Source organism: Ostrea edulis, chromosome 7 (assembly GCF_947568905.1).
Source record: "Ostrea edulis chromosome 7, xbOstEdul1.1, whole genome shotgun sequence".
Taxonomy (NCBI): domain Eukaryota; kingdom Metazoa; phylum Mollusca; class Bivalvia; order Ostreida; family Ostreidae; genus Ostrea; species Ostrea edulis.
In genome coordinates this window covers 50,334,313-50,351,466 of record NC_079170.1, presented here as the reverse complement: position 1 = coordinate 50,351,466, position 17,154 = coordinate 50,334,313, and the positions used below count along the sequence as shown (strand labels likewise).

Genomic DNA, 17,154 nt, shown 5'->3' with positions numbered 1-17,154 from the left:
ATTTTTGAAAATTGCTCAATTTTTGCCCCGCGCTTAAGGCCTAAAATTGACAATTTATATCCCCTTGTCCCACAAAAGTTACATGCTAAAATTTGGAAGGGTAGTTAACAAGAAGTTAAAAATGTTCAATTGTTAATGCACACATTTAATCATTATGACCATTTTCGCCCCATGCTGGTAACAAAATTCCCACTCCTAGGATATGAAATTTACAATTTATTTCCCCTATATCCTAAAGATACTGCATATCAAATAAAAGAATTGGAAGGGTAGTTATCAAGAAGTTGAAAATGTTCCATTGTTAACGAATAACGCTGGACGCAAACCAAGAGCAATAGGTCAAATAAAAAACAACCAATCAGAATCGTCCCAGCTAGTGTTTCAAAACATGTTAGTACGCTACATCATTAGCAAAAACAATTTTTGAAAATCAAATTTATTCGAATTTGGATTCAAACCAAAACGATATTAGAACATTAGAATTATGAATTGTAATGTCATGTTTTACTTAAAGTAAATCATGGAGTTATTGGAGTTTTTACTATTATAATGAATCAATTTACCATAGTAAATTAAATCACCGTATGTGTTTACCTCTGTAACAATCTCCTTCAATGGACATGTATCCCTCCTTACAGGTACATCTCCTGTTCTTACAAACTCCTGAATGGTTTGTACCAGTACACTGTTCCTTCAAAACACACGCTCCACCGACGAGTACATTGTCTAATGTATAATAGGATACAATAATTGTAATTATTGACTTTCCATATTGTTTTTTTTTTCTACAAACCAATCCCCCTGACCAAAACAACGTCAATTCTATCCATACATTACTTAACTAACATCATATAGCTTAGATGATAATGGCCTCGCAACATATAATGTACATTGTATGTATAATACAATACAATAACTGTAATTATAGACTTTCTATATTATTCTTATTTTTCTATAAATCAACTTCTATCCCAAACAAAGTAAACTTTACCCATCGATTTCGTAACTAGCAACATGCTAACGAACTCCATAACCACACACGATTGAAAGGTTAAGGTCATGGACATGGATATAAAATATCATTTTATATTTCTATAATATTTCATATTGGTCTTTGAATTTGGTTTTCATGTCGGTATTTTCACATTTCTGGAAGAGTATGGCCAAAGCGAGACATAAAGTATGAAGTCCATTTAATGAGGGGGATTTCTAGCCCGGGTATTGTTTGTTTGTACTGTATGTTGTTTTACGTCTTAATTTCGAGTTTTCCACTCTTGTAGATACGTCACCAGCTGCTTTAGGTGAGGTGCCACAAATTTTTACCTTTGCACGATCCTTACGGCCGTAGCAGTGAGGGTTTATCGTGCCAACGCCTATCGTGACACAGGACCTCAGTTTTTTAATTAAGTCATATCCGAAAGACCCTTTGGGCCTTGTTGACATGCAATCAATACAAGACAAGTTGAACAATGGGAAAGAACACATCGACTATTTAAGTCCTCGTAATTAAGGGTAGCAAAGCCGCAGACCGGAGATTATTTGTGACAGACATATCATAAACAAAGCAGCCTACATGTATATCATTTTGGGTAATGTACATTCCTCTCTTTCATCCTAATATTGTTTAACTAAAAAACGGGTGTTACTGTAGTAATATTCCCGTGTAATGTTAAATTACCTGGGTAACATGTACTGTTATGGTTGATATATCCGTCACGGCATGCACACTTGTAATTTACACAGACTCCCGAGAATGGACTCGTCGTGCACTGCATACTAGAGATGCACAAATGACCCAACGGAACATCAGCTTAAAAGAAGGTGTTGCACGTCTCATGTTAATTTCTCTAAAGGTGTTGCGTGAAAAATCAATAAAATTAAGTTATTAAAATGTATAATAAAACCAATTGAAATTTGTGTCTTGATTCAAACATTTTTGAAAAAAAGTTTAAGAGACGTGTATTAACAAGAATTAACCAAATTAATTTGAGTTTAATTCAAGCAACAAACGATTTATATGACTTTTAGCGTTAAAATGGAGGGATATCCCCCAATTTCAGAAAAAGTGCCCTGTGAAACAAAATAATTTTAACATGAACATGTTCGTCGAGTTTTCCATGAAACAAACTGTCGCTTTGAAATTTGGTTTCACGGGGGCATTTTTGTTTTAATTTCAAAAGATTGAAACGATTTCACTGATATTAATTTCCAATTCACTTGTACATTAATTTCCGTTAGTATACTATGGTCTGCTGTGTGGAGGTTGTCGACTTTATATGTGAAGATGTTTGCTTTTTTGAAACGACTGGGTTCGAATCCCTCACGGACACAAGATGTATTTTATACACAAGTATTACCTTTTTTATCTAGATGGTTTTCTTAATTGAAACACATTTCTATTCTTTATAAATTTTTCATGTCAAATCTCTGTTTATTACGATGTTCCGAGTTTGAAATAAACTTCCAATCTGGACACCGTTTAGTTAGTTTGTGAATGGGACTAGCAACAAACAAGCGGAATACAGCTTGTGATACCTGTGTTTTGATAGTCAAGGCTGCTAACGAGAAATTGTATGTTTTTCTGAGTGAAAGGTGTTGACAAAAGGCATCGTTCTTGTTACGAAAAGTGAAAACTGATGTCAACTTAGCAAAGTTTGGAAAGACAAAGGCCAAACCAGGGGCGAATCCAGGAATTGCGGTTACGGGGGGGGCGCCACTTTATGAGGCAGGGGGTCTGGGGGCGCCTGGATTTTACAAATTTTATAGAGCTTGAAATATGTCTCCTATTTAGTCATTTGTACTATTTTCTATTATTCTTAATAGGGTGAAATTAATAAAATGACCCAAATTTTAAGGGTTTTTGGAAAAAAATTAATTTCTCCAAATAAAGTAATTCAAGAAATCAAAAGATTTTGTCGTTTATTTCTCCAGGAGTGGAAAAAATTATTGCTTCTTTTATCGTTTAGTACATTTTCCTAAACATGATGCCACGATATACCTTAAATTTGAAAAGTTTAAGAGGGGGGGGGGGCGCCGGCTGCGCCCCCCTTAAATCCGCCACTGCGAACAAAGTAAACAACCATTAAACAGTTTGAATGGATAAGAAAATATGTATTCCAGTAGCAAATTGATTTAGTATATCAATGTTTTAACGTACATGTACTTAGAATTTTGTTGAACTGTATTAATGCGTATTAAACTTCCGATATTTTGTTTTGTGGTCAGAGTCATGTACAAATGATTGTAGAACAAATGCACACGAGAATAAGACCTTTTAGAGAAGTAGTATAGAATATTAAATATTTGATACACTCGAAACCATATACATTGTATCTAATACCCAGGAAAAAATATGACAGTTTAATTTCCACGTTTTCAAAAATTATGTTTATACTATTATGTCTTGAAACATAAAAGTTTTAGGCTTGCCCTTTGTACTGGGGATTCCTACAGGTATTTAAATCGCAAATACGTAATAAGAGTATTATTGAGTTTGGGGAATGTCAAGTTAGAGGTGGGAGAGGAGTTTTAAAAATTACACAAATTAGTCAACGTCTATTCAAGACATGCTTAAAAATGAAAAAGTTCAACTAAATGTAAATTTTTCGAAAAATGTTTCATCATTTTCAAAAAGACACATGCCCATCTTCAATATGTCCATAACAACCATACAAAGTTTGAGAAATGTTACGTTACAGGTGTGAGAGGAATGGCTTACACAAAGTAGGTATCCCATTACAAGGACGCCCACCCGCCTACCATTCACCATTCTTTAAGCCGTTTGCACGTTGTGCAACCCGGCCAAAATGAAGTTATCTAGACTTTTTCAGTATACAAGGTTTCAAATATTTCTATTAAAGGATATGATGAGATTTTAAGTTTTGTTGAGTTATTTCGCATAACTTTATTGATTGGAATTCCAGATACTCTTGCAGTGTACCAGACTTTGAGAATTCAATACTCTGCAGTTGTGTATTGAAATTGTCAATATAAAATATTTGAATATATAGTGACCAGTTACAGGAATTTCTTTGCGTATAAAAGTAATTGAGTTCGGCTTCGAAACTACTAATCTCAATCCTAGTGATAATTTGTGCTTACCTTCGTAGCAATGTCCGTTGATGGAAATATATCCCCTCTTACAGACACATCTCCAGTCTTCACAGACTCCCGAATTAATCGTACCTGTGCATTGTGTATCCAAAAAACACCATCTTCCGACGACTTCTTTGTCTAAAGTATAAAGGTGTCATTGGATATTACAAATTCAAAGGATATAAACCAATTATTTCTACCGCCATTTCAAAACGCATACATTTCATTTGCGTGATTGTTACAAGATACTGTATGTAGATTGATTGATTGATTTAAGAAATGAAATTTATCATTCTTTTCTTGATGCATGTATCAAACGAAAAATTGGACGAAACATTTCATCAAAGTGCGTAGCGCATTGTATTTATAGGTCAAGAGAGGAAAATAAGTGTTATACATATTGACATTTTTTCAAGAGTAAAGATAAAAACTCGTGTAACAACTGTCATATGACATTTAGGCAAAGCTAAACTCTTGAATTATCAACCAAAGACAAATGAACTGACAAAATATATTAAAAGTGCTGTAGCCATGTCAGAAAAAGACAGTGAGCTTGAATTAAAGTAATGCCATATGTAAAATGGTTGTTTTGTGTATTTATATATGAATGCACCTATGCTAATATTGTACTGTTCATCATTCCACATAGGAACATGGTTTATTGATTAAAGAACGACCCATAGAAATGTCAGTAATGCTAAACTGAAACAGTTACTTATCTTGGTTAACGAAACATTAAGATTTTTGACCTTGTACATTTAAAAATAAAACGCGTCTATTCTTGGAAAACAGTGCTTTCCTTTTAAATTTCTGAGTTAGTCGTTTCGTCCGCAGATTGATTGATCGATTGGTGTTTTCCGCCACACTCAACAATATTTCAGTTATCTGGTGGCGCCCAGGTTTTATTGGTGGAAGAGAAAACCCAGATACAATGGTCTCCACCGACCTTCCGAAAGTAAACTGGGAAACTTTCTCACTTACTGGCGCGAGCGGGATTCGAACCCGCGCCGACAGAGGTGATAGTCCGTGTGATTTTGAGCGCGATGCTCTAACCCCTCGGGCACGGAGGCCTTCTCGTTAGCAGAAGCGCTATACCTCTTTAGTCAGAATTTATCATTTGTATAGATGCTATACTAGGCTTTAACATAAGACTTAAAAAGTTGAACTTATACCGTAGATGTCTTATGAATTAATTTGAATTCGTGGGGGTAGGGGTCATGTAATATTCGTTAATTGCCAATATTTTGGTGTAATTCTGTAGATATGTTTTTATTACATTAACACATCAGATAAGTTTTGTATTTCGTCGTGGTTTGATATTCACGGAAATTGAGCCCCGCGAAATTTAATGATTCCACAATATATTCAAATACTCACAAGTTGATATTCATTTCACGTATTGTAGATCAGAGATTGTGAAAATGTAATTACAATACATGACACTAAATATATGCTTAATTAAATTTTTTTCTGTATCACACATGAACAATCCAAGTAATTCTGACCCAAGGCGGATAACAAATACATTTACTTGTCGATTTAGAAACTACATGTATGTGCATACACACTTTTGGTTATATGCGCTTCACATAGTGTTAAGTTTTTATCTTTCTATCATATATCCTTCTGTGTTTAGTAAACCAGAAGTGGTAAAAGAATTAGATAGGTTACATGAGGAATATTTTGGTTCCCTCTGTGTAACAACATTGTCTTTGTTTGTAAGACTCATTATTACAACTGTATTTTACCCGAACTTGGCATTAATTCCACTAATGGTAAACGTTCTTATACTCCAACTGCCCTTTCAAAAGACGAAATTCTTCAAAACCATGCTTCAGATTTAGACACATTTAATATCCCAGTCAATGCCTCGGATGATTATGAGTTACCGTACCTATACTGGTCAGCGGAATCCTAAACTTCTTAAAAACCTTTACAAACAAGAGGTACTGTGAGCAATGCTCACTAAGAATACCCCCCCCCCCACAACTTGTTGCGGGGGTATAATAAAGATACATTGCTGGATCCAGTAAATGTTCTACCAAGCCCCTAATTTTGCTCCTCACGAAATATTAACAGCTGTGAAGGAGAAACTTCAAACGTACTGTGCGACTACATATGCCAGAAGTGATGTAAATGGAATATGGGTTCTAAAAAATTCTATAGAACATTTAGTAAACTTGAAATCGGAGAACTTTTCTCAAATCAACAACATCAAAACGTATGACTTTTCAACACTTTACACGACTATTCCTCACGATAAATTAAAGACTACACTTTTTGACATCATAGACAGTTGCTTCGTCAACAAAAAATGGAAATATTCATATCTAGTGATCAGTCATCCAAAATATTATTTTGTTAAACACCACTCTGATTCCACGAACAAATACTCTGAAGTTGAAATAAAAAATATGCTGGAATTCCTCATTGACAATATCTTCTTTGGTGATCAGGTCTTCCAACAGTCTGTTGGAATATACATAGGCACGAATTGTGCTCCTTTGCTAGCTGACCATTTTTTATATTCCCATGAAGCAGAATTCATTTTAAAAACTTCTATGCGAGAAGAAAAAATCTCTTGCTGTGGCCTTCAATTCGACATTTACATGTAGATATATCGAAGACGTATTATCTATTAACAATAATTTTCATTCATATGTCGATTCGATAAATCCCAGTGAACTCGAAATAAAAGACACCACAGAGTCGTCCATGTCTGCTTCATCCTTAGATATTTCATTGAAAGTAGATATTAACTAACAACTCAACTTTATGACAAACGGGATGATTTCAGCTTCTCCATCGTCAACTTCCCATATTTATGTAGCAATACTCCGTTATCACCTGCATATGGTGTTTATATCTTTCAACTGATTCGATACGCAAGAGCTTGTTCTGCGTATGGTCAGTTTTTAAATCGAAACGGGCTACTGACAAACAAGATAATGGTACAGGGGTTTCTACAGTCTCGTTTAAAGTCAGCATTTCGCACATTCTATGGTCGGTATAACGATTTAGTTTCCCAATACAACCTACATTGTATCATTGAGTCAAATGCTGTCTGACGTGTTTCATACCACGTGTTAGGCCGTTCTTGGCACACTGATTTTGACGGATAACTATATTACCTGATCAAGATATAGGGCTCACGGCCGGTGTGACCGGTCGACAGGGGATGCTTACTTCTCCTAGGCACCTGATCCCACCTCTGGTATATCCAGGGGTCCGTGTTTGCCCAACTCTCTGTTTTGTATTGCTTATAGGAGTTATGAAATTGATCACTGTTCGTTATCTTCACCTTTCATCAAATCCTTTCAACTTATTTAGCCGGTTGTTTGTTGTTGTTGTTTTTATTTTTACAAAGTATGTGTAGTCGGTTATCCTGAAGAGTCTCTTTTCTGGAAGAAGAATTAAGAAATAAAGCATAAAACATCAATTTGTGAAGGGGAATACTTACATGTACAGGTGTTATAGACTTTAATACTATGATTTGTGCTTTGCAAAATATTGAAAGAAAAAGGCAGGTCAACATTTTCTTAATTTTTTGTCTAAATAAGGCTAGTTGTATTCGGCGTGCCCACGCGTCTCAATGTTTCTTAAGAAAATTTATCTCTTAGTTAATCGTACATTTTGGGATCGATATTTCACCAGAAGTCGCACGTGGTGAGGTCACAATAGGGGTAGTTTTAATATATACACAGGCACTTGAGGTATGATGGATCATGCACCCCTCCCCCCGTCTTCTACACACCTTTTTTTAATCATGCATTGTAAAGATACATTAAATATCATATAAAAATGTAATAAATCACGTTTTCGGTGATTGTAAGAAGAAATGCCATCACTGATAACGAGAAGTTTACTAATACGTAATAAAAATTTCGATAATGTATATTTGCAAAATATAAGTATAAAAAGAAAACAAATGTGTTGATCACAGATGAGGAAAAACATAGGGGGAGGGGGTGCATAATCCATGCCCAAAGGCCTGTGGTTCAACATAGATTTTTTCTAAAGAACTGCATGTACGTCATTGTATATATTAAATCCATTCCCATATACATGTAATGGAAATACTGGCAAGATTATCTGAAATTTTATCACTCCCTTCCGAATATATCAAGTACCAGTTGTCCCGTAGGGATCCGGGTTAGAATAGGTCCTCAGTACCCCCTTGCTTGTCGTAAGAGGCGACTAAATGGGGAGGACCTTCGGAGGAGACCGCACGATAAAGATCCCTACCTGCTCAAAGCAAAGGCCATAAGCGCCGAGCATAGGCCTAAATGCAGCCCTTCACCGGCAATGGTGACGTCTCCATATTAGTGAAATATTCTTGAGAGGGACGTTAATCAATATTCAATCAAATACCTGTTAGTTTCTTATGCGCGGTTCCGGTTTAATATGGCATTTGGAGAAATTGTGTTGATGTTGATGGAGAGGGGGGCTCTGGCTTCAAATGGGCCCAGGCGAGGTATATATATTGAAACATATGATATTGACAATTGAAGTAGGAATTATACATAACAATCGGTAATATATAGATACTGGGGATGGACTCAAAGTTCATTCAGTAAATAATTATTTGTCATAAAAGTGGAAACCACTGTGTGTTGTATCGTAGTACTTAAAATTGTGAATTCTCATAAATATAAACAGTTTAGGCCAAAAATATATGATAGCTAAAAGACACTAAGTATCATTAGTTTGTTGTCTCTGAAAAAAGCTTTGGGCTCGATATTCTCGTAAGTTATTTCCGTAAAAACAAGCGATAAAGCTAAAAAGGTAGAGAAAATTTTAACCAAGATCATTTCAGTGGTTATTACCATAGCAAATTCTACTGGAAAACATTGACCACGATTGACGCGCGTACGCGCCGAATATAACTAGCCCTAAATAAGCAATTTATAGATTATGCAACTATGTTAAACTCGAACATAACTTAGGTTTGTTACATGTATGTGAACTTTAAATTTTTAAAGTTTCTACTTTTTATTTACATGGGAGTATTAGTAGTCTGCGTATTTGAGTGACCATCTGTTTTTTTGGTTTTTTTTTGTTTTTGTTTTTTTGTGCCGTTCCATTAAGTTTTCTTACAGAGAAATTTGAAAACCTTTATAATACAACTGTTTATATACACGAATTGGTTTTTTTTTTTAACCTGTTCACATATTTTTAACTTTGATGTCCGTCGGATAAGACGTTAAAGGGTGTCCCGTGTCAAGGATCACAATTCTCTTGGCACGCAAAAGATCGTTTCCCTAATGTTCGAAAAAGAGTAGGCTCACTGGGGGCCATCAGGGAAACACAAACACTCACAACCAAACATGTTTCAATTAGTTGACCGCCGTGGAATGGCTGAAATATTGCCGAAACGGCGTAAAACCCAATCAATCAATCAATCTTACCCTACGTAACATGGTTGAACTTGCGTACATTATAGATCTAAACGCACGTTCTACAGTCATTTCATTTGGTGTTACTGTAAATATTAACAGCGTGTGATGTCACTGGGGACATGACGGTCACCATCATTGTAGGAAAATTTGCATTTCATTTTCCAACTATAATGGAGATCGGTATACTTGTATCCCCAATAATGACAACTAAACTACACATCATTGTTGAAAAAAGATATCTATTTCGCAAAAGGATATTGATATTATCCCATAATATCATGCATCGTATGAAAATTAATTGTATGCTTGCACGCTTATCTAAAACGTTCTGTATAATGACTTACCGGAGGTCCATTTTGTACAATCAACTGTCAAAGTCTTGCCATATACATAATTATATACATAAGTATCAAGATAAGGACAACTTTCAATACTAAGAGTTTGGTCACGGAATATCAGTTGAAGTGTTTCTATCCTGTAATGGCTCTGGCGATAATAATAGTCATTAGACATTACGACTTCACAGGTACTGGTATATGGACAGTATGTCTGTTCTGTAAAAATGAAATTATACGTTTAATATCCAATGCCCGTGTATAACACTTTGATGACATTGTTATTGACATATATAAACATAAAAGTAACTCAGCTGGGACAATCTTTGCTTGTCTTTCATAGTCTTAAAAATATTAATCAATTAAATACGTTTGAGCTTTCTGGCCAATAAACATTCAATGTAAATCATAATGCTTACCCTCGGCAAGGGATGAGTTTGCATCAGAGAATGTAAAATTGCAGTTTTTATCGCCCATTGCAAACTTTAGGGTTGTTTCCAAACAAAGGTCCCTGCACAATAAATGTTATGATATATCATGCGATATCTGGTATTCAATTCTATCTGCGGTAGCCTATTTAGAGGATATGCTTCGCAACGGAAAATCAAGGCTTCAATTCTCAATCAAAACCGATGACGTTTTACATATGCAGTGATTTATACATGTAGTAGGAGCTAACATGCCGTAGAGTTCAAATTTGCTGCACTTCATCGCAAAATGGGGCGGCATCCCCATGAGTGAAGTTATTTTTCGAATGGAACGTAAAACAATAAACAAATCTACTTGCATGTTGTTACACCGAAATTCAACATTCATTCTAATTCTCCATTAACATATGTTGCATGCAAATTTTGACCATAAAAAATAATAAGAAAGAGCAGTTTTGCCATGTTACTAATCGACGAAAGTGAGCTTTGTAATGTCTAACTTAAAAAATAAGAATTACACGTGATTGTTCCATCATTAAACGTAATCAAATACACACCCACAGACAATGAACCATCGTCATAATGGCGGTAATTCTGGTGAAACTTCAGTATCTTTCGGTTAAAATCAATTGTACCTTGTAGTTTAGGAACGTACATGCAGAACTCTTTTGATGAAGCTTAAGGTAAGGAAACGAAATTACAAATCGGAATCATGATATCCATTCTTTTTTGTTGGAGTTGCTTATGGATTTTATAATTTCTAAGTGGTCACATGACTAAAGAATATTATAGGCTTGGAAATCTGAGTTCTGTCAGTAACACCTCTGATGACGGGAATGACTGACAGTTATACTTTTTAACCTTTAAGGGCTGCTGCAAGTATCAGTCACTTCTGCTAACTGTAGTTTCCCGGCTATAACACATGCCCACCGCCATTAAAATTTATACACCCAAACATACCTTAAACATATCACTTATCCATGGCAGTTCTAGCTTATACTGCTAGGGAAATTCTGTGCAGTATAAGACACAGTATAAGAGACTTACTTATACTTACAAAGCCTCACATGATGAGTGCCCAACTTATATCAAACAATTACTAGAGGTATATACATGTAAGCCTACCCGAAATCTTAGGTCTATAAAACAATCTGTCACTCTAGTTGTTCCACAAAGTCGAACCGTTACGTACGGAGATCGGTGTTTCAGAACAATAGTTCCAAAACTTTGGAATGCCCTTCCAGAACATGTAAGGGACTGTAGAACACTGTGTGCGTTCAAGAAGTCACTGAAAACACATTTTTTCATCAAGTTTTCCAGGACTAGTTTCTATCATTTCAGTCATTCCTGTTTGCTGTTTCAGTGCATTAAGGTTATCTTATCTGTTTTGACTGTGTGTCTTAGTTTTCGAGTACCATTTTGTGATGTTTTATTTTTAAAAAAAGCTATGTTTTAATGTATTATACCTGAGACATTATATGCTGTGTGTGCGTGTGTGTATTTCATTATTATTATTATTTTCATAAGCCCTGAAACTGATGTTTATTCTTATCTAGCATATTTATGGTATCTTGTGTTTTCATGTTTCATATGTACAATCAGGATAGGTACAGCTACGGACTGTTTACATGTGATAACGCCTTTTATATCATTGTTTTTTAATGTTTTATTTATTTTCTATGTATTATGTGTATAACATTCTGTTGTAAGGTATATATGCATTGTAAAGCACCTTTGAGCGTACATGGTGTATGAAAAGGGTGCTATATAAATATGGTATTATTATTTATTATTATTATTATACCTTTACCCAAATAATATACCCCCTCAACTAATTCCATTCATATATACTGTAAACATTAGAAGAAAATAAAAAGACAAAGCCAAAAAACAAAAACAAAAATAATACTAACATGCATGTCTCTCCTTAAAATAACACAATTTACAGCCAACACTTAGACACTACATTTATAAGTCCCTAATATCAAAACTTCCCATTTAGGTATGTTATTAATTTATTCTAACGTAGTTCCACACTCCTGTGACGTCATAATATTGTGCAAAGTCAATTATTTAATTACTGGAACATAAATTTTTGTTGGAGTCTTTTTCAATAGTTATTTTTAAAAAAAATTGTCAGCCATAAAATATTTCAAAAGTCTTAGTTATATTTGAATAGTCAATGATATGTTTCAAAATATTGAATCCAAGGACAATATCTCCGTTTTCAATAAATTATTTATCAAGTCCAATATGCGATAGATTTCCTTTATTTTTCACAAACATTTTACCAAGGTGATAAGGAATCATTATCGGTGTCTTTTCGTGAAATTACATAAAATTTTAATCGATGAGTGATTTTGAATAGCCCAGCTGTATGGTGCCAGACTTCGATTATTTATGGGGGTACACATACGCTAGAAGCTATAAATTTGAAATTATTAAGGAAAGGTATGGATTCCCCCCCCCCCATAAATAACTATAATAGATGTACATCTACTAATATAAACAGGGGAAAAAATGATATGTAAACCATGCTATAAGGAAATTGTGTCCACATTTATTCGTTTTTTAACATTTTGGAGAATAACGCTAATTCAATAATTCTGCACTTAATATTATTCTAAAACTTGATGAACATATTGAAAATGACATGTGTGTTAGTTATTGACATGTTTCTTGATAAATAAATGCAATTAAACAATTTTTTTGTTGTTTTTATTTTAAAATAACGACAATAACTGTTTCCAATGAATTTCATAAAAATCTGCATAGGGGTACATGACTTCATTAGTGTCTGTAATGAAAAATAATATGGAAATCCTTAACTAATTTGCATTTTTTCATTACTCTGAATGTTAATTTATTGATTCCAAACAAAAGAATGCTACCTAAACCCCAAAAACCCAGGACTAAGGAACCACCTTAATATATCCAGACATATCCTGGATTAAATATAGGGATCAGAATCCTGTTCCCTCAATTATCAATAAGGTATGCTTCCGAGTCGTCGTCCGTCATGCGTTAACAATTGAACATTTTTAACTTCTTCTTAATAACTACCATTCCAATTCTTTTCAAATTAGGTATGAAACATCATTAGGACAAGGGGGACATAAATTGTAAACAGGACTCCAGCACCCATGGGGCCCTAGGGGCGGGGCAAAAACTGTCCATAATTGACCAAATTTCAAAAATCTTCTGCTCAAGAACCACACACGTGTCAGAAAAACTAAATGCATAGTGATGTAGAGCAGTAAAGCCTCTACCAAAATTGTACATTTAATGATCCCAGGGGTAGGGGTTCCGACCTCATGGCGGGGCCAAACTTTGTATATAGTATGTGTAAAACACTTAAATAACATCTTCTTTAGTGCTATTGATACTAAATTGAAAGTAAATAGATATTTAGAAAGAACAGGTAGTCCTTTACCAAATTGTAAATTTTATGATCTCGGGGATAGGGGTGTTTTGGTATCAGGGTGGGGCCAAAATGGTCAGTTATTAAATGTGTGAACAATAGACATTTTTAACTTCTTCTTGATAACTATCATTCCAATTCTTTTCAAATTGGGTATGAAACAAATTTGGAACAAGGAGGACATAAATTGTAAATTTCAGGATTCCTGCACTCCTGGGGCCTTAGGAGCGGGGCAAAAACTGCCCAGAATTGACCAATTTTCAAAAATCTTCTCAAGAACATGTAATAAAAACTAAATGCATAGTGATGTAGAGCAGGAAGGTCTCTACAACAATTGTAAATTTCATGAGCCCCGGGGTAGGGGTTCTGGACCTAGGGCGGGGCCAAACTTCGTATATAGTGTTTATGTGTAAAACACTTAAATAACATCTTCTTTAGTGCTATTGATACTAAATTGAAAGTAAATAGATATTTAGAAAGAAACGGTAGCCCTTTTCCAAAATTGTAAATTTGATGATCCCAGGGTATGAAACATATATGGAACAAGGGGGGGGGGGGCATTAATTGTGAATTATTGTGTTTATGTGTAACACAATAACATCTTCTTTAGTGCTATTGATACTAAATTGAATTTAAATGGATAGAGCAGGTAGTCTTTTACCAAAATTGTAAATTTGATGATCCCCAGAGTAGGGGTTCTGATCCCAGAGTGGGACCAAACTTGTATATAGTATTTATGTGTAAGTTTGCTGATACTGTATAAAATCTAAATACATACTTAAGAATAGCAGAAAAGGATATACAAAAAATGGTGAAATTCACAACCCAGGGTTATGACTTTAAGATGGGTCCAAATTAGTAAAATCTTTTAATGTTTTAATGTTAATACACCTATTATTTAAAGCCTTTCATCGGTGTATGCACTTTTGAGGGCAGTTAAGTTTTAAGAACACATCTTGTTTTATACTGTTGCTGAACATTAGAATTTAGCTTAGGTATTCAGAACAGGAAATGTTTTCTAGATTTCATAGCCAGTGGGAATAGTGATACCTTTTCACTAGTATTCAGGTGATCGATAACGCCTGTGGGCCTCTTGTATCATTTTACAATTCTTTTTACAGTAACGCATCAGTGCTAGAGACCACCTATCTCTTAAAGACAGTGGTCTAACGCGTCTTCCGTGGCTTTCTCATAAAGTCATGGACATGCGAGCTTGGTCAACTCCACGATAAATACTTTCGGCCATAAATACATTTGCACACACAACTATCCTTCTGCTTTCGGCCAATAAATAAGGAAGTTAAGTCGACTATCTAAATTATTTAGACAAATTGAAGCACAAAGATGGTGGGTTTCTGCACTGGATCCAGTGGAGGGCTCCACTCCGAACCTCCTTTGCCGCGTACTCAACACAGTCTTCAAGAAGACCGTCTCCTCTATTTCACTGAGGGAGATCCGAGGGCCGATCGGCCACAGATGAAGAATAGCAAGCTATCTTCAAGAAGACCTTGCCCCGACTATACTGTGGGGATCCGTGGGCGATCAACTCGAGGAAGGGGAGATGGATCCATTCACCACTTTCTGGAGGACCTAACCATCCCCGAATCTTCGTCGCCAGGGGATCCGAGGGTCGACCACCATCGTCGCCTCGCTGCAACAAACACAGTATAGCAGGGCCCCTACTCGGCAGTCTGCAATATAAATCTACACCATCGTCGTTCTGTCAGACCGAAGAAGACATCTGAATTCACTGTGAATCAGGTAAGCTGAAACTTTTGTTAGTAAAGACCTTACATACCTGCATAAGGCTTTCGAGGGCTTTATTAGTAGCTGTGTCGGTTGGTAAAACAGTATTGCATTTCTGTTGTAGATGCGCGTGCTGGACAATCAAGAATTGGATATTTGTGCATACTGCTGATTAAAATCTGTGATTGAGAAATCTTGCATGTTTAAGCAGAATAGCCGAATCCCAGAAACGTTGCAGTAACATAAGTTGAAGATGTTTTCATGGCTTTATTTGGCAGATAAAAGATTGGCAGATTTTGGAGATAAAAGTACTAAAATGAATTTTAAACAACCCAGTTAGAAATGCAGTACAAAGAAACACCCATGACTCTCACTTCTACATGCCAACAGTATACTAAGGCCGGTAGTGGTAGCTAAGTAAGTTTGTATTTTGCTATTGTTACAATTTTCTTTCCATTATTAATTGTAAATAAATCGTATCAAGTGTTTATTTGTCTCTTGTTAGTTAATTCTGCTGCGCTATATTAAGTGTTCTGACACATAACAATTGTTCATTATCCTTTCATTATACATTGAATACCTGATATGATATCATATCAGGTATTCAATGTATAATGAAAGGATAATGAACAATTAATCTCTTTCTTTTATTCAATCTTTAATTTCGATCATGATAGAAGTAACAATATCTATCACCCATTTTTGTCACCATCACTTCTCTGATCCTAGATCCTTTGAAATATTGACTTTACGTAGTCTGAAATATTTTAGGATCCAATGTCAGAACTACTTGTTCGCGCTCTTCCAGACACCACGATGTTTTGCTCGATGTTGGCGTTGCTTGAAGATGATGTTGTAACAACTTCATTTCTGGTGTATTTACTTTTTCTACCTTCTTGTCTACTTTTTTGGCATAATACCGTTATTTGTATCGCGGTGCAAATAACATTTGACGTTATTTGACGTTAATTGTGCTTATATATATTTCCTTTGCATTATTACACATCATATTAGTGGATAGTGATCGTAACGGCTGCTAAAAGTTCCCTTTCTTTAGTAATGATATCTTTTCCTGTACCTTACGGAATAAACACCCATTAGTAATTCCTTGAAAATATATTCATTCATTTGCAGCTTATACCATTTTCAGTGATCTGATTTTCTGTACCTTGCGGAATAAACAGCCATTTGTAATTCCTTGAAAAATATCTTAATTGAAATCAGTTTATTCCGTTTTTCAGAGAAGCTTACGGATAAACAGCCATTCGTAATTTCTTGTAAATTAAATGCATTAATTCATTTGCTGCTTATTCCGTTTTCAGTGATCTGTTTTCCTGTATCTTACGGAATAATCAACCAAAGAACCTATTCAGTTTTTATTTCGTTGTGCAAACAATGCTTATTTCCTTGAACAGACAGTCATCCAAATGCATGTAATTTTACACATATTGTTATACCAATTTTTAATATCTATCCCACAAGGAAAACCCTTTTCTCGAGAATACTTCCCTTTCAGACGCGTATTTAGCTTGATGAGTGTCGTCTCTATATATAGGCCTACTCCTGTTATTTGCACCGCGATGCAAATTAGTTTGAGCGTTTTAAAAGCGAGTTTGTTACTGATTTTTGTCCCTATGGGGGATGATTCTTTTCATTTATCATTATAAGAGGCAATCCTTTAATTTTACGTACATATAACCACGAATTTAGCAAAATCTTTAAATCCGCCC

At 35.1% G+C, this 17,154-nt stretch overlaps 1 protein-coding gene across 1 annotated transcript in view; it reads right to left on the bottom strand.

Annotated features, from left to right (window-relative positions):
• Positions 1-17,154, bottom strand: part of LOC125653146 (uncharacterized) — a 120,462-nt gene that overhangs the window by 89,324 nt on the left and 13,984 nt on the right. Inside the window, exons 3-7 of the mRNA XM_056145741.1 lie at positions 10,249-10,340; positions 9,839-10,048; positions 4,102-4,233; positions 1,679-1,810; positions 595-726 (exon numbers count right to left, since the gene is read on the bottom strand). Of these exons, the coding sequence (XP_056001716.1) occupies positions 595-726; positions 1,679-1,810; positions 4,102-4,233; positions 9,839-10,048; positions 10,249-10,340 (698 nt within the window). The remainder of the gene's footprint in view (positions 1-594; positions 727-1,678; positions 1,811-4,101; positions 4,234-9,838; positions 10,049-10,248; positions 10,341-17,154) is intronic.